The sequence below is a fragment of the Trachypithecus francoisi genome, unplaced genomic scaffold, assembly GCF_009764315.1.
Source record: "Trachypithecus francoisi isolate TF-2019V2 unplaced genomic scaffold, Tfra_2.0 Lachesis_group8, whole genome shotgun sequence".
Classification (NCBI taxonomy): domain Eukaryota; kingdom Metazoa; phylum Chordata; class Mammalia; order Primates; family Cercopithecidae; genus Trachypithecus; species Trachypithecus francoisi.
Genome location: NW_022681473.1, coordinates 3,040,987 through 3,059,725, shown reverse-complemented (window position 1 = coordinate 3,059,725; position 18,739 = coordinate 3,040,987). Strand labels below are relative to the sequence as shown.

The 18,739-nt window shown below is 39.3% G+C and overlaps 1 protein-coding gene across 8 annotated transcripts in view; it reads left to right on the top strand.

Annotated features, from left to right (window-relative positions):
* ZNF195 (zinc finger protein 195) overlaps positions 1-18,739 on the top strand; it is a 47,340-nt gene that overhangs the window by 13,222 nt on the left and 15,379 nt on the right. For 2 of the 8 annotated variants that reach the window (XM_033208078.1, XM_033208079.1), the window contains 2 exons: positions 13,810-13,956; positions 15,120-17,352. The exons of 1 other annotated variant lie outside the window; for it this stretch is intronic. In XM_033208078.1, coding sequence (XP_033063969.1) covers positions 13,810-13,956; positions 15,120-16,567 — 1,595 coding nt within the window. In that variant the 3' untranslated portion in view covers positions 16,568-17,352. 5 more of the 8 variants (XM_033208080.1, XM_033208084.1, XM_033208083.1 and 2 more) reach the window with 5 other exon arrangements.

The window sequence follows — 18,739 nt, the reverse complement described above, 5'->3', positions numbered from 1 at the left end:
TATTTAAATCATATTTTCTTCATTCATATATATACACACACACATATACAGGTGTGTCTATATGGGCATATGTGTAACAGATTATTTTAGAAATAAAAACTGTGGGCCGGGCGCGGTGGCTCAAGCCTGTAATCCCAGCACTTTGGGAGGCCGAGACGGGCGGATCACGAGGTCAGGAGATCGAGACCATCCTGGCTAATACGGTGAAACCCCGTCTCTACTAAAAAATACAAAAAACTAGCCGGGCGACGAGGCGGGCGCCTGTAGTCCCAGCTACTCGGAGGCTGAGACAGGAGAATGGCGTGAACCCGGGAGGCGGAGCTTGCAGTGAGCTGAGAGCCGGCCACTGCACTCCAGCCTGGGCGGCAGAGCAAGACTCCGTCTCAAAAAAAAAAAAAAAAAAAAAGAAATAAAAACTGTGTATATATTGTGTACAATGTAATAATTTGATATGTGTATACATTGTGAAATAATTAGTGTAATCACATTAAGGAACAAATCTATCACTTCACATAATTACCTTTTCTTGTAGTGAGAACAGTTAATATCTACTGTTGGCAAATTTTAAGCATACAAAACATTATTAATAGTATTCATAAAGCTACTCATTAGATTCCTCAAACTTACTCATCTTACAACTGAAAGTTTGTACCTTTTGAACAACAGCTCGTTTTCCCCAACTCCAGGCCCTGGCAACTGCCATCGTCCTTTGCTCCTGTGAGTTCAGCCATGACAGATTCCACATCTGAGGGGGAACGTTCAGTCTCTGTCTTGGGGCCTGGCTGAGTTTATTTAGCATCATGTCCTTCAGGGTCGTCCATGTTGTTGAATAACAGGATTTCATTCCTTTTTTATGGCTAATATTCTGTTGTCTATTTATATCACATTTTCTTTATCCATTCAGCATCCACAAACGTTTAGCTTGTCTTTATATCTTGACAATTGTGAATAATGCTGCAGTGAACATGAGGGAGCAGATAATTCTTCAAGCTGCTGCTTTTATTCCCTTCAGTTATTATATATACAGAAGTGGGATTTCTGCGTTGTAGAGTAGGTTTGTCTTTTTTTAATTTTTAAATAACGCCCCCCTCCTGGTTTTCATAATGACTCTACCAGTTGAGAACTCTGAGTGTTCAGAATTGTTTTTTCTTTACATCCTTGTCAACATTGTTGTTAGGTTGCTGCAAAAGTAAGAGTGTTTCTTACTATTTAGAAGGCAAAAACCACAATTACTTTTGCACAGCCCTGATATACTGCTTATTTTTTATTTTTATTTTTATTGTTTTTTGAGACGGAGTCTCGCTCTGTCGCCCAGGCTGGAGTGCAGTGGCTGGATCTCAGCTCACTGCAAGCTCGCCTCCCGGGTTTACGCCATTCTCCTGCCTCAGCCTCCCGAGTAGCTGGGACTACAGGCGCCTGCCACCTCACCCAGCTAGTTTTTTGTATTTTTTAGTAGAGATGGGGTTTCACCATGTTAGCCAGAATGGTCTCGATCTCCTGACCTCGTGATCCACCCGTCTTGGCCTCCCAAAGTGCTGGGATTACAGGCTTGAGCCACCGCGCCCGGCCTACTGCTTATTTTCTATATTAGCCATCCTAATATCCAAAAGTTTGATTGTAAATGGTCTTTGGCGTGCAGAAGCTTTTTAGCTTAATGTAGTCCAGCTTGTTGATACTTACTTTTGTTGCTGTACTTTTGGTGTCATATCTAAAAAATGATTGCCAAGACCAATATCAAAGAGGTTTTTTCTCAGAGTTTTTAAGGATACATATTTTACATTTAAGGCTTGATTTCAAGTTAATTTTTGAGTATGGTGTAAGAAAAATTGTCTGTTTCATTATTTTGATTGTGGGTATTCTGTTTCCCCAGGACCAAGTGTTGAAGAGACTATACTGTCTGTGTTGTGTATTCTACTTGCACTTGTGAAAGATTAGTTAAGTGGATATGCATGAGTTGGATGGCAGCATTTTAATTTTGCATAAGAATCGCATCAGTATAGTAAACATATAATAAAAATTGTCTTTAGTACCTTCTTACTCATTAAAATGTTCTCAGAGTCTTTTATTAATGATTGTAGTGCCTTTTCTGTGAAGTTTTACTGCTGTACACTGCATGCCAGTGATTCAAAATACCTGCTTTTCGTGATTACACAGTCACAGTTAAATATTGTAGTTATCTAGGCAAATTCTTCTTTAATGGTACATCAGTGTTTCATAGCAGATTTTATGACTAACATCTTAGTGTTTTGTAACTCCGTATTACTGTTTTTATGGTTGAATAATATTCCTTGTATGCAGATGCCACATTTTTTGTGTGTGTTCATCACTTGAGGCTTCCCCCATTTGACTTTTCTGAATAGTGACACAGTAAACATGGGTGTGCAAATATCTCTCCTAAGTCCTGAGTTGCAGTGTGTACTTTTGATATAGATCCAGAAGTGGGATTGCTGGATCATATAATTCCATTTTTAATTTTTCGAAGAACATTTATGCTATTTAAAAAAAAAAAAAAATCTCACTCTATCACCCAGGCTGTAGTGCAGTGGCACCATCTCAGCTCACTGCAATCTCTGCCTCCTGGGCTCGAGCCTTCCTCCCCCTTCAGCCTCCCAAGGACCTGGAAGTACAGGTGCCCACCACCACACCCAGCTAACTTTTGTATTTTTAATAGAGACAAGGTTTTGCCATGTTGCCCAGGCTGGTCTTGGACTCCTGAGCTCAAGTGATCCACCCGCCTCAGTCTCCCAAAGTACTGGGGTTCCAGTTGTGAGCCAGCACACGTGGTCTATGCTATCTTTCATCATGGCTGCATCCTTTCTTTCCTACCAGCGGGTTACGTGGTTTTCAACGTCTTCACATCCTTGACAGATCTGAATTTTTTTTTTACAGTGACCATTCTAATACGTGTGAGGAAATAGCTTAATTGTCATTTTGTTTTGCATTTCTCTACAAATTAGTAATTTGAGCATTCATTCAGGTGCTTATTGGGCGTTTCCATATCTTTTTGAAGAGATTTCAGTTAGTCCTTCATCTATTTTTAAATCAAGTTATTTAATTTTTGTTGTTGAGTTTTAAAAGTTCCTTATATACTCTGAATATTAAGTCCTATCAAATGTGTGATTTCCAAGTGTTTTTACCCATTTCCTAGGTGGCATTTTCACTTCACTCATTATTTTCTTTGATTTGCAGAAAGTTTGAAGTTTGATGTAGTTCAGTTTTTCTGTTCTTCTTTTGTTGCTTATGCATTTGCTCTCCTATATTTTCTTCTAAGAGTTTTATTCTATTTCTATGTCTAAGTATTTCATTTAAAATACTTTTGTATGTGGTGCAAGGAAAAGATATCACTTCATTTTTCCATGTAGATATCTAGTTTTTAACATCATTTGTTGAAAGGACTCTTCTCCATTGTGTGGTCATGGATACCTTATGGAAAATTATTTGATTTTATCCACAAGGGTTTATTTCTGGGCTCTCTGCTTTGTGTCATCATTTAGTTATCTGTCTTTGTGTCAGTACCACATTGTTTTTATTTTCGTAGCTTTTTATATGTTTTAAAATCAGAAAGTGTAATGCCTCTTTGTTCTTTTTAAAGAATTTCAACTAGTTATTGTTCTTAAACTAATTTTAGGATTAAAAAATCAAAAAGTACCATTGGGAATTTGATAGAGATTACATTGAATGTGTACATTAGTGTGGCCATTATTGACATCTTTAAAAAAACTAATTATCTGACCATTGAGCAAGAATGTGTATGTTCAAGGGTGTTTAATTTCCATACATTTTTGGCATTGCCAGTATTACTTTTGCTTTTGATTTCTAGCTTTTTTTTTTTTTTTTTTTTTTATACTTCTGGGTACATGTGCGTAACGTGCAGGTTTGTTACATATGTATACTTGTGTCATGTTGGTGTGCTGCACCCATCAACTCGTCAGCACCCATCAATTCGTCATTTATATCAGGTATAACTCCCAATGAAATCCCTCCCCCTTCCCCCCTCCCCATGATAGGCCCCGATGTGTGATGTTCCCCTTCCCGAGTCCAAGTGATCTCATTGTTCAGTTCCCACCTATAAGTGAGAACATGCAGTGTTTGGTTTTCTGTTCTTGTGATAGTTTGCTAAGAATGATGGTTTCCAGCTGCATCCATGTCCCTACAAAGGATGCAAACTCATCCTTTTTTATGGCTGCATAATATTCCATGGTGTATATGTGCCACATTTTCTTAATCCAGTCTGTCACAGATGGACATTTGGGTTGATTCCAAGTCTTTGCTATTGTGAATAGTGGTGCAATAAACATACGTGTGCATGTGTCTTTATAGCAGCATGATTTATAATCCTTTGGGTATATACCCAGTAGTGGGATGGCTGGGTCATATGGTACATCTAGTTCTAGATCCTTGAGGAATTGCCATACTGTTTTCCATAATGGTTGAACTAGTTTACAATCCCACCAACAGTGTAAAAGTGTTCCTATTTCTCCACATCCTCTCCAGCACCTGTTATTTCCTGACTTTTTAATGATTGCCATTCTAACTGGTGTGAGATGGTATCTCATTGTGGTTTTGATTTGCATTTCTCTGATGGCCAGTGATGATGAGCATTTTTTCATGTGTCTGTTGGCTGTATGAATGTCTTCTTTTGAGAAATGTCTGTTCATATCCTTTGCCCACTTTTTGATGGGGTTGTTTGTTTTTTTTGTTTGAGTTCTTTGTAGATTCTGGATATTAGCCCTTTGTCAGATGAGTAGATTGCAAAAATTTTCTCCCTTTCTGTAGGTTGCCTGTTCACTCTGATGGTAGTTTCTTTTGCTGTGCAGAAGCTCTTTAGTCTAATCAGATCCCATTTGTCAATTTTGGCTTTTGCTGCCGTTGCTTTTGGTGTTTTAGACATGAAGTCCTTGCCCATGCCTATGTCCTGAATGGTACTACCTAGGTTTTCTTCTAGGGTTTTTATGGTATTAGGTCTAACATTTAAGTCTCTAATCCATCTTGAATTAATTTTCGTATAAGGAGTAAGGAAAGGATCCAGTTTCAGCTTTCTACTTATGGCTAGCCAATTTTCCCAGCACCATTTATTAAATAGGGAGTCCTTTCCCCATTTCTTGTTTTTCTCAGGTTTGTCAAAGATCAGATGGCTGTAGATGTGTGGTATTATTTCTGAGGACTCTGTTCTGTTCCATTGGTCTATATCTCTGTTTTGGTACCAGTACCATGCTGTTTTGGTTACTGTAGCCTTGTAGTATAGTTTGAAGTCAGGTAGCATGATGCCTCCAGCTTTGTTCTTTTGATTTAGGATTGTCTTGGCAATGCGGGCTCTTTTTTGGTTCCATATGAACTTTAAAGCCGTTTTTTCCAATTCTGTGAAGAAACTCATTGGTAGCTTGATGGGGATGGCATTGAATCTATAAATAACCTTGGGCAGTATGTCCATTTTCACGATATTGATTCTTCCTATCCATGAGCATGGTATGTTCTTCCATTTGTTAGTGTCCTCTTTTATTTCACTGAGCAGCGGTTTGTAGTTCTCCTTGAAGAGGTCCTTTACATCCCTTGTAAGTTGGATTCCTAGGTATTTTATTCTCTTTGAAGCAATTGTGAATGGAAGTTCATTCATGATTTGGCTCTCTGTTTGTCTGTTACTGGTGTATAAGAATGCTTGTGATTTTTGCACATTAATTTTGTATCCTGAGACTTTGCTGAAGTTTCTTATCAGCTTAAGGAGATTTTGGGCTGAGACAATGGGGTTTTCTAAATATACAATCATGTCATCTGCAAACAGGGACAATTTGACTTCTTCTTTTCCTAACTGGATACCCTTGATTTCTTTCTCTTGCCTGATTGCCCTAGCCAGAACTTCCAACACTATGTTGAATAGGAGCGGTGAGAGAGGGCATCCCTGTCTTGTGCCAGTTTTCAAAGGGAATTTTTCCAGTTTTTGCCCATTCAGTATGATATTGGCTGTGGGTTTGTCATAAATAGCTCTTATTATTTTGAGGTACGTTCCATCAATACCGAATTTATTGAGCGTTTTTAGCATGAAGGGCTGTTGAATTTTGTCAAAAGCCTTTTCTGCATCTATTGAGATAATCATGTGGTTCTTGTCTTTGGTTCTGTTTATATGCTGGATTACGTTTATTGATTTGCGAATGTTGAACCAGCCTTGCATCCCAGGGATGAAGCCCACTTGATCATGGTGAATAAGCTTTTTGATGTGCTGCTGAATCCGGTTTGCCAGTATTTTATTGAGGATTTTTGCATCGATGTTCATCAGGGATATTGGTCTAAAATTCTCTTTTTTTGTTGTATCTCTGCCAGGCTTTGGTATCAGGATGATGTTGGCCTCATAAAATGAGTTAGGGAGGATTCCCTCTTTTTCTATTGATTGGAATAGTTTCAGAAGGAACTGTACCAGCTCCTCCTTGTACCTCTGGTAGAATTCAGCTGTGAATCCATCTGGTCCTGGAGTTTTTTTGGTTGGTAGGCTATTAATTATTGCCTCGATTTCAGAGCCTGCTATTGGTCTATTCAGGGATTCAACTTCTTCCTGGTTTAGTCTTGGAAGAGTTTAAGTGTCCAGGAAATTATCCATTTCTTCTAGATTTTCTAGTTCATTTGTGTAGAGGTGTTTATAGTATTCTCTGATGGTAGTTTGTATTTCTGTGGGGTCCGTGGTGATATCCCCTTTATCATTTTTTATTGCGTCTATTTGATTCTTCTCTCTTTTCTTCTTTATTAGTCTTGCTAGCGGTCTGTCAATTTTGTTGATTTTTTCAAAAAACCAACTCCTGGATTCATTGATTTTTTTGGAGGGTTTTTTGTGTCTCTATCTCCTTCAGTTCTGCTCTGATCTTAGTTATTTCTTGCCTTCTGCTAGCTTTTGAATGTGTTTGCTCTTGCTTCTCCAGTTCTTTTAATTGTGATGTTAGAGTGTCAATTTTAGATCTTTCCAGCTTTCTCTTGTGGGCATTTAGTGCTATAAATTTCCCTCTACACACTGCTTTAAATGTGTCCCAGAGATTCTGGTATGTTGTATCTTTGTTCTCATTGGTTTCAAAGAACATCTTTATCTCTGCCTTCATTTCGTTATGTACCCAGTAGTCATTCAGGAGCAGGTTGTTCAGTTTCCATGTAGTTGAGCGGTTTTGATTGAGTTTCTTAGTCCTGAGTTCTAGTTTGATTGCACTGTGGTCTGAGAGACAGTTTGTTATAGTTTCTGTTCTTTTACATTTGCTGAGGAGTGCTTTACTTCCAATTATGTGGTCAATTTTGGAATAAGTGCGATGTGGTGCTGAGAAGAATGTATATTCTGTTGATTTGGGGTGGAGAGTTCTATAGATGTCTATTAGGTCCGCTTGGTGCAGAGATGAGTTCAATTCCTGGATATCCTTGTTAACTTTCTGTCTCGTTGATCTGTCTAATGTTGACAGTGGAGTGTTGAAGTCTCCCATTATTATTGTATGGGAGTCTAAGTCTCTTTGTAAGTCTCTAAGGACTTGCTTTATGAATTTGGGTGCTCCTATATTGGGTGCATATATATTTAGGATAGTTAGCTCTTCCTGTTGAATTGATCCCTTTACCATTATGTAATGGCCTTCTTTGTCTCTTTTGACCTTTGATGGTTTAAAGTCTATTTTATCAGAGACTAGGATTGCAACCCCTGCTTTTTTTTGTTCCGCATTTGCTTGGTAGATCTTCCTCCATCTCTTTATTTTGAGCCTATGTATGTATCTGCATGTGAGATGGGTCTACTGAATACAGCAGACTGATGGGTCTTGACTCTTTATCCAGTTTGCCAGTCTGTGTCTTTTAATTGGAGCATTTAGTCCATTAACATTTAAGGTTAATATTGTTATGTGTGAACTTGATCCTGCCATTATGATATTAACTGGTTATTTTTCTTGTTAGTTGATGCAGTTTCTTCCTAGCCTCGATGGTCTTTACATTTTGGCATGTTTTTGCAATGGCTGGTACCGGTTGTTCCTTTCCATGTTTAGGGCTTCCTTCAGGGTCTCTTGTAAGGCAGGCCTGGTGGTGACAAAATCTCTAAGCATTTGCTTATCTGTAAAGGATTTTATTTGTCCTTCACTGATGAAACTTAGTTTGGCTGGATATGAAATTCTGGGTTTAAAATTCTTTTCTTTAAGAATGTTGAATATTGGCCCCCACTCTCTTCTGACTTGTAGAGTTTCTGCCGAGAGGTCTGCTGTTAGTCTGATGGGCTTCCCTTTGTGGGTAACCCGACCTTTCTCTCTGGCTGCCCTTAAGATTTTTTCCTTCATTTCAACTGTGGTGAATCTGGCAATTATGTGTCTTGGAGTTGCTCTTCTCGAGGAGTATCTTTGTGGTGTTCTCTGTATTTCCTGAATTTGAATGTTGGCCTGCCCTACTAGGTTGGGGAAGTTCTCCTGGATGATATCCTGAAGAGTGTTTTCCAACTTGGTTCCATTTTCCCCCTCACTTTCAGGCACCCCAATCAGACATAGATTTGGTCTTTTTACATAATCCCATACTTCTTGCAGGCTTTGTTCATTTCTTTTTCTTCTTTTTTCTTTTGGTTTCTCTTCTCTCTTCATTTCATTCATTTGATCCTCAATCGCTGATACTCTTTCTTCCAGTTGATCGAGTCGGTTACTGAAGCTTGTGGATTTGTCACATATTTCTCGTGTCATGGTTTTCATCTCTGTCATTTCATTTATGACCTTCTCTGCATTAATTATTCTAGCTATCAATTCTTCCACTCTTTTTTCAAGATTTTTAGTTTCTTTGCGCTGGGTACGTAATTCCTCCTTTAGCTCTGAGAAGTTTGATGGACTGAAGCCTTCTCTCATCTCGTCAAAGTCATTCTCTGACCAGCTTTGATCCATTGCTGGCGATGAGCTGCGCTCCTTTGCAGGGGGAGATGCACTCTTATTTTTTGAATTTCCAGTTTTTCTGCCCTGCTTCTTCCCCATCTTTGTGGTTTTATCTGCCTCTGGTCTTTGATGATGGTGACGTACTGATGGGGTTTTGGTATAGGTGTTCTTCCTGTTTGATAGTTTTCCTTCTAATAGTCAGGACCCTCACCTGTAGGTCTGTTGGAGATTGCTTGAGGTCCACTCCAGACCCTGTTTGCCTGGGTATCAGCAGCAGAGGTTGCAGAAGATAGAATATTGCTGAACAGCGAATGTACCTGTCTGATTCTTACTTTGGAAGCTTCCTCTCAGGGGTGTACTCCACCCTGTGAGGTGTGGGGTGTCAGACTGCCCCTAGTGTGGGATGTCTCCCAGTTAGGCCACTCAGGGGTCAGGGACCCACTTGAGCAGGCAGTCTGTCCGTTCTCAGATCTCAGCCTCCGTGTTGGGAGATCCACTGCTCTCTTCAAAGCTGTCAGACAGAGTCTTTCGGGTCTGCACAGGCCTCTGCTGCTTCCCCTGTTGTTTTTTAGCTGTGCCCTGTCCCCAGAGGTGGAGTCTACAGAGACAGGCAGGTTTCCTTGAGCTGCTGTGACCTCCACCCAGTTCGAGCTTCCCAGCGGCTTTGTTTACCTACTTAAGCCTCAGCAGTGGCGGGCGCCCCTCCCCCAGCCTCGCTGCTGCCTTGCGGTTAGATTGCAGACTGCTGTGCTAGCAATGAGGGAGGCTCCGTGGCCGTGGGACCCTCCCGGCCAAGTGTGGGTATAATCTTCTGGTGTGCCCATTTGCTTAAAGCGCAGTATTGGGGTGGAAATTACCCGATTTTCCAGGTGTTGTGTGTCTCAGTTCGCCTGGCTAGGAAAAGCGATTCCCTTCCCCCTTGCACTTCCCAGGTGAGGCAATGCCTCGCCCTGCTTCAGCTCTCGCTGGTCGGGCTGCAGCAGCTGACCAGCACCGATTGTCCGGCACTCCCCAGTGAGATGACCCCAGTACCTCAGTTGAAAATGCAGAAATCACCAGTCTTCTGTGTCGCTCGCGCAGGGAGTTGGAGACTGGAGCTGTTTCTATTCGGCCATCTTGCTCCGCCTCGATTTCTAGTTTTATTACATTTTGGTTAGAAAACATGTCATGGGATTTTCATCTTTAAGAGTTATTTGTTGTAACAGAATGCACTTTGTATATTTGAGAATATTGTATATTATACTTTTTTTGACTGGAGTGTTCTATACGTATCTGTTAAGTTGATCTTCTGTGTAATTTTCTTTGTGTGTGTGTGTGTGTCAGAGTCTCGCTCTGTCACCCAGGCTGGATTGCAGTGACGCGATGTCAGCTCACTGCAAGCTCCGCCTCTTGGGTTCACGCCATTCTCCTGCCGCAGCCTCCGGAGTAGCTGGGACTACAGGCGCCCGCCACCATACCCGGCTAATTTTTTTTTTTTGGTATTTGTAGTAGAGACGGGGTTTCACCGTGTTAGCCAGGATGGTCTCGATTTCCTGACCTCATGATCTGCCCGCCTCAGCCTCCCAAGGTGCTGGGATTACAGGTGTGAGCCACCCCACCCGGCCGTAATCTTCTGTGTAATTTTCTATTCTGTGTTGAAAATGGGATCTTGGAGTCGATAATTATTGTATTTCTGTGTACGTCTTGCTTCACTTCTCTCCATATTTGCTTTATGTATCTGGGAGCCCTGATGCTAGATATAAATATAGACAGATAAACAGTTACAGGTTCCTGGTTAATGAACACATTTTGCCATTACATGCTATTAATCTTTATCTCCTGTGACAGTTTTGACTTAAAGTGTATTGTGTCTTATAATGATAACCACCCCACCTGACTGTGGTTACTAATTGCATGGAATTTTTTTTTATTCTTACTTTCAGCCTATTTTTCTATTTAAAGCTAGAGTCTTTTGTAGCTAGCATATTGTTCTTAATTCAGCTATTTTATTTCTGTTAAATAAGTAGGTTAATTTATATTTAAAATAATTTCTGAAGGAAATGAAGTTACTATCACTATCTTGACTGTTACTGTTTTCTGTTTCTTATAGATATGTTATCCCTCATTTCCTCTTTGACTGTCTTCATCGTTTGTTGATTTTGTGTGGACATGCTTTCATTCTTTTCTCATTGTGTTTTGCAGACCTTGTATAGGTATTTTCTTCATGATCACCTTGAAAATGGAGAGTACATCAAACACCTTAAAGTTATAAATATAGATTTTAATCTCACAACTTCATTAAATACAGAAACTGTAACACCCTCCAGTGTGCTGTTAATGTAACAAATTATTATCTATTTTGTATCTGGTAGCAAAGATTTATGCAGATATTTTTTCAGATATTATGGCAGAATTTTGAGTTTTTTACACCATCATTATGATAGTAAAGTATTATATTATATATCTGCTTATATACCTTTAACAGAGTTTTATATTTTCATATGGTTTTATAATGCTGTCTAGCATCATTGTCTTTTTTAACACAATGAAGTCTTTTCAGTATTTCTTCTGTATTTTGTAGAGATTGGGTCTTGCTCTGTGGACCAGGCTAATTCCTAACTCCTGATCTCAGGCAATCCTCCTACCTTGGCCCACCCAAAGCTGGTATTGTGGGCATGAGCCACCATGTCCACCCAGCCTGTAGCATTTCTTATAGAACTATACTAGTGGCAGTGAACACCCTCATCTATTTATTTATTTTGGAAAGTCTTTATTTTTCCCTTGTTCTTTTGAAGTGAAATTATTCTAGATCAGGTGTTCTTGGTTAGTAACATTTTTATCATACTGAAATTTGGAAAGTTAACAGCCTTTTTTTCTTCAAATAATGCCTCTACTGCTTTTCTGCTATGTATTTTTTGTAAGACTTCTTTCATGAATATATTGGTTTAGATCATGGTGTTCAATAAATCCCATATTTTAGCTATTGGTTTTACAGTTTTATTTTTCTGTGTTTTATTTTTAAATCTGTGCTACATTCTGTTTTATTGTACTATTTGTCTGTCTTTATACCAATACCAAACTGTTTTAATTACGGTTGCCTCATAATGTATTTTAAAGTCAGACAGTGTGATACCTCCAACATTGTTCCTCTGTTTGAAAATTGTTGGGTGCTTTACAGTCCCTTGAGATGTCTTAGGATTTTTAGGTTGTTGCTTTTATTTCTGCAAAAAGAGGATTCGAAATTTGAAAGAGATTGCATGGAGTTTGTAGATTGCATTGGACAGCGTGAACATCTTTGCAATATTGAGTATTTCAACCCTTGAACAAGAGCATGCTCAAATGTGTTGTTTAATTTCCATATATTTGTGAATTTTTTTGTTTTTCTTTGTTATTTCCAGTTTCATTTCATTTTGGTCATATATAGTAATGCAGAAGACTTCAGTTTTTTGAAATTTGGTAAGACTTACTTGTTTGTTTAACAGGTGGCCTGTCCTGGAGAATGTTTTCTGAGCTCTTGGGAAGAGTGTGTCTCCTGCTGTGTTGTGTGGAGTGTTGTATCTATGTCTGTGAGGTGGAATTGTTTTGTAGTGCTTTCAGGTCCTCTCTACAATTATTAAGTCTTGCTTTATTATTCATTACTGAAAGTGGGTTCTAGAAGTATGCCACTATTATATTGCTGTCTGTTTCTTGCTTCAATGCTGTAATTATTTGTTTATAAAGAACTTGCAAAATTGAAGCAAGAAATAGCAATATAATAGGAAGTTACTTCAATACCCAAATATATATACAAATATGCACTCACACTTGTCATAGGTTCCCAGTTCATTCTCCCTTCTATTATTGTTTTATGTTCTTGTTTTTTGTGAGCTCTGACTTAAAGTATGTTTTATAAAGTATGACATTTTTTGACTTAAGATGTATTTTGCATAATATAATTGTAACCTCTTCTCTCATTTCATTAACATTTGCATAAAATGTCTATTTCCATCTTGCCACTTTCAGTCTCTTTTTGTCATTAGGTCTCAGGTGAATTTCTTGTAGGTCAGCTATAATTTGATCTTGGTTTGGTTTTAAATTATTTAGCATATGCCTTTTGATTGAGTAGTTTAGTTCCTAAATAAACAATTTACTGAAATGAAAAGATGTACTTTAGCCATTGTAAGTTTTTTACTTGATTCTTGTAGTTTTTTCTTTCTCCCTTTCTTTTTTGTGTCTTGTACTTTGTGTAATAAGCTTTGACTCCTTTTTAAATTTTCTTTTGTGTGTCTTATAGACATTTTCTTTGTAGTTACCATGGAAAGTATATAAAACATCTTAAAGTTACAGCAAGATATTTTACACTGGTAAATACTTAACCTTAGTTGTATACAATACTTCTTTCTTATTAAATCTGCCTTCAACTTTGTTACTGATGTCACTAAATCATTTAATGTTATATATCCATTAAGAGACATTTATGTTTACTTTTCTACTTTCATCTTTCAAATTTTAGATAATAATTAAAAGTGATTTCTGCACCATCATTATAGTACCACAGAATTTTATTTTTCTGTGTATGCATATCTTTTATGTATATTTATTTTGATATGATTATATATTATTTTCTAGCATTGCATTATTTTCAATGGAAAGGACTCCTTTTACCGTTTCTTGTTTGACATGTGTAGTGGTAGTGTAGCCCTTGGTTATGTTATAAAGTCTTTATTTTTTATTATTTTCTAGGACACTGGTTATATTATTCTTGCTTGGAAGTTTTGTGTTCAGCAATTAGACTATCTCATCCAGTTCCCTTCTTGCTTCAGCTTGTACTTTTTTTGAGACAGGGATTTACTCTGTCACTCAAATTGGAGTGCAGTGGTATCATCATGGCTCACTGCGGCCTCAACTTTCCAGGCTCAGGTGATTCTCCCACCCCAGCCTTCTGAGTAGCTGGGAAGTGCAACAGCATACACAGCTAACTTTTTTGTATTTTTTGTAGAGATGGGATTTCACCATGCTACTCAGGCTTGTCTCGAACTCCTGGGCTCAAGCGATCTGCCCGCCTCAGCCTCCCAAAGTGCTGAGATTACAAGTGTGAACCACTCTGCCCAGCCTGGCCTCAAGGTTTCTGTGGACAAATTCACTGGTAATCTCCTAAGAGCATACACCTTGCTTTTCACTTGCTGCTTTCAGGGTTATTTTCTCCTTTGACTTTGGAAACTGCGGTTATAATGTGTCTTATGTCCCTTTTGTTTATACTAGTTGATGTGTTGAGCTTCTTTTTTAATTTTTTTCTTACTTTTGAGAATTTCTCAGTAATTATTTCCTTTCATACCTGTTTCTCAGTCTGTTTTTCATCCTTTATATCTTTTATTGATATCCTCATTTTCCTAATTTTACTTAGTTTGCTGTCTTCCCAGTTTTACTCATTGAGCATTATTCAAATGGTAATTTTATTTTTTCAGTTAATTTGTGCCTCTCCATTGTTTTAGGGTTGATTTCTGAACTTTTTTTATTTCTTTGATTGCGTCATGTGACCCTAATACTTTGTACATGTAATCTTTGATTGAGATTCAGGCATTAACAAAAAGCCTCCTGCCACAACCTTTATAATGTGGCTTTCTCCTGGGGTAGTCTAAAACAAATTGGGCCGGATTCTAGAGGCCTCTTAAGCCTGTTCTGCAGATGTGTCTTGTGTGGGATTGTGTGTGTATTTTTCAGTTAAAGAGAGTTTGTCAGGTTTCTTCACAGTGCCCTGTAATCACCCAATACACCTGTTGCCTGGTGCTGCTACTGCAGCCTTCCTGCTGCTGCCACAGGTATTTCCTTTCGGTCTCAGCAGACCCAACCTGTCACTCAGAGTACCACCATTTCTCTCAGCCCTCTGTCATGGGGGCAGAAATCAGTCTTTGCCAAAGCTTCAGAAGGCCAAAAGTAAAAATACTTGCGCCAGTACTTTCTTTCTCTTTTGAAGGAGAAGCCAGGAGTTGAGGATGTACCCTCAAAGGCATTGTGCTGTACTGCGGAGGAGCAGGGGCTGTGGGGGGTAAATGTAACACACTTTTTTTCTTTTTATGTGACTCCTAGCATTGTGCTCACCTGTGGTGCTGCAAACTCTGAAGTGGTTTTTAGAGTTCAAATGCATTTTCTCACTAGGTATTGTTACATTTATATATTTATACAGAAATTAGGGCCTGTGGTATTTTTTATGCCATTTTGCTAATGTATTTGGCATTATTTTACAGATTAGAATCATAAAATATATTCATCTGTGTCTAGTAAGTGGGATAACTTTTTTTTTTTTTCCAGCTATGTCTTCTCATGTTACCCAAGACCTTTTGCCAGAGCAGGGCATACAAGATGCATTCCCAAAACCAATACTGAGAGGTTATGGAAATTGTGGCCTTGATAATTTACATTTAAGGAAAGACTGGGAAAGTTTAGATGAGTGTAAGTTGCAAAAAGATTATAATGAACTTAACCAATGTTCATCAACTACCCATAGCAAAATCTTTCAATGTAATAAATATGTTAAAATCTTTAATAACTTTTCAAATTTGCATAGACATAATATAAGTAATACTGGAGAGAAACCTTTCAAATGTCAAGAATGTGGCAAATCCTTTCAAATGTTCTCATTCCTAACTGAACATCAGAAAATTCACACTGGAAAAAAATTCCAAAAATGTGGAGAATGTGGCAAAACCTTTATCCAGTGCTCACACTTTACTGAACATGAGAACATTGACACTGGAGAGAAACCTTACAGATGTCAAGAATGTGACAAAGTTTTTAAAACTTGCTCAGTCCTTACTAAAAATAGAATTTACGCTGGAGGGGAACATTACAAATGTGAAGAATTTGGCAAAGTATTTAACCAGTACTCCCACCTTACTGAACATGAACGTGGTACTGAGGAAAAACCCTGCAAATATGAAGAGTGCAGCAGTGTCTTTATATCTTGCCCAAGCCTTTCTAATCAACAGCTGATTCTTGCTGGAGAGAAGCTCTCCAAATGTGAAACATGGTACAAAGGTTTTAACCACAGCCCAAATCCTTCCAAACATCAGAGAAATGAGATCGGAGGGAAACCTTTCAAATGTGAGGAATGTGACAGCATCTTCAAATGGTTCTCAGACCTTACTAAACATAAGAGAATTCACACTGGTGAGAAACCATACAAATGTGAAGAATGTGGGAAAGCCTATACGCAGTCCTCACACCTCAGTGAACACAGGAGGATTCACACCGGAGAGAAACCCTACCAGTGTGAAGAATGTGGGAAAGTCTTCAGAACTTGCTCAAGCCTTTCTAATCACAAGAGAACTCATTCTGAAGAAAAACCCTACACGTGTGAAGAATGTGGCAACATCTTTAAGCAGTTATCAGACCTCACTAAGCATAAAAAAACCCATACTGGAGAGAAACCCTACAAATGTGACGAATGTGGAAAGAACTTTACCCAGTCGTCCAACCTTATTGTACATAAGAGAATTCATACTGGAGAGAAACCCTACAAATGTGAAGAATGTGGCAGAGTCTTTATGTGGTTCTCAGATATTACCAAACATAAGAAAACCCATACTGGAGAGAAACCCTACAAATGTGAAGAATGTGGAAAGAACTTTACCCAGTCCTCAAACCTTATTGTACATAAGAGAATTCATACTGGAGAGAAACCCTACAAGTGTGAAAAGTGTGGCAAAGCCTTCACCCAGTTCTCACACCTGACTGTACATGAAAGCATTCATACTTGAGAAAAAAATAAATATAAAAATAGGCATAGCCTTTAGTATCTGCTCGCATCCTACTTTACATCAGTTTGGACGTAACAAAGTTACAAATTTAATTACTATTGAAAGACCTTTCATGAAATATAAGTCTCCAGAGCACACAAGAGTATTTCTTCTGAAAAAAAAAGTTACAATTATATTTTATACTAGTTGGAAGACTTGCAACAGTTGCTTAAACTTCCAGAGAATTTGTAGAGAAACCCAACAAATATCATAACTGTGGAATAACATTTGTTCAAAAATGATAGCTTAGAAAACATCAGAGTTCATACTAAAAGATATTTTGCAAATACAGTAAATGGGAAAAATAAGCAAACTTAAATTTAAGTACACATTGGAGGATTTGAAGAAGAGAGGAATAGAGCACGGACACGTCCGGAAATGACAGTGAATCTGTGTGTTGAGTCTACAAAGACATCTCGACTTGAAATAGATCATTCATTCTTATTCAAGTTTAAAAGGAGGATGAGACTGAGTTTTTGTAGAGTTATAATTACATTCAAAATACACTTTTTTGCATTGAAAAATGTTAAATTTTTGAAAAGCAAATATTGATGTCTTTTAATCCTCAGATCAGTTCATGCTGTGTCTTCATTTCTAGTGCTGATGTGAAAACACATGGTCAGTTGTTGCTGCATCAGAGATACGAGAAATTCTCTTCTATTAGGTGTGCATCACTGATATACTTGTCCATGAAAGGTGAAAGACACTGAAATGTAAGATGCGTGAGTAAAATCTTGGTAGAGAGGTTCTTTGTGGTTGTTTTATATACTTGTAAGTGATTTATGAGCTAGGTGTTTAGAATAATACTCTTCTGTTAGGATCACCCTGACCAGAGCATTCCCTTCCCCTCCCACAGGCCTTACAATACAGTTCCTTGTGCTCTCCACACAGCTACCCCATGGCAAAAGACAAACCCCCACTTCACCATCTCCTCCAGTAACTGTCCAGACAGTTACAGGATGCAGTTAACGTGTCTGTTCACCTTGCATAACAAAGCTGGCAAAAAACATCTCCAGGATGCGGACAAGACACTTGCACCCCCAGCTCAGCTCCCCCACCCCGACCCAGTTCTCCTGCACCCCCAACTCAGCTCCCCAGCCCCGACCTGGTTCTGGCCCTATAAAACCCTGCTGTAGTCTGTAAGCGGAGTCGCCTCCTCTAACTGGCACAGCAGCCAAGCAGCTCAATGAAGCTTGCTTGCCTGACTTTGGGTCTCCTCATCCTTTCTCTCGGCTGACCTTAGATTTCTGGTGCCAAAACCCAGGATGATGGTAGAGTTTGGCCTCCCTTTCTCCCTTTCTCCTTCCTTCCCTCCTTCCCCGAGCTGAACTCCCCCTTCCAGAACCTGCTGGAGACCCAAGGATCTTTCCATTGCTGGCGAACACATCGAACACCAGGGCCACCTCAGGGGTGAGTAAAGGAGACTTTGCCTTTTTTCTGGAACCCTTGTCTACTCTTTCCTTCCCAAAAGACCCAGCGCTGGGCCAAGGGTTTCCTCCTTCTCCCGGCCTCCAGGAGGCCCTTGATATCTCCCTATCGGGGATGCCTGAACCGGGGATTATCGCACTTCTCCGACTTGAACCATGGGACAAGGGATGCCTTCTCCCACCATTCTAGTCTCTGGCCAAGTCTCCCATCTCTGCCCCTCCCTTTCTCATTCCACTGTGGGAGCCTCCCAATCCACTCCCTCAAAGACATCCCCCGCTTGGGTGTCTCCTCCATAACCTTAACGCCCTTAGCCTCCGTTCTGAAATTCAGCCAAAAAAAAACTCATCTTCTATTGGAACACTGCCTGGCCGCAATATAAACTAAACAATGGCTCCCAATGTCCTGAAAACAGCACTTTCAATTTCAACATTCTCGGGTACCGAGACAACTTCTGCCATCGCAAAGTGGTCAGACATCCCTTATGTTTGGGCTTTCGTTTGCCCTCCGTAGCTGTCCCTCCCTCTGTCAGTCCTGCCCTACTTTCCAAATCCTGCTCACCTGCTCCACACCTGACCCATTCTCAGACCCCCCACACACGTCACCACTCCTCCCAGTGATTCTTCCTCCTTTGACTCTGCCGACTTTTCCCCAACAGCACCATCATCCTCCCCCAAATCATCACAGTCCTCCACCATACACTCCCGC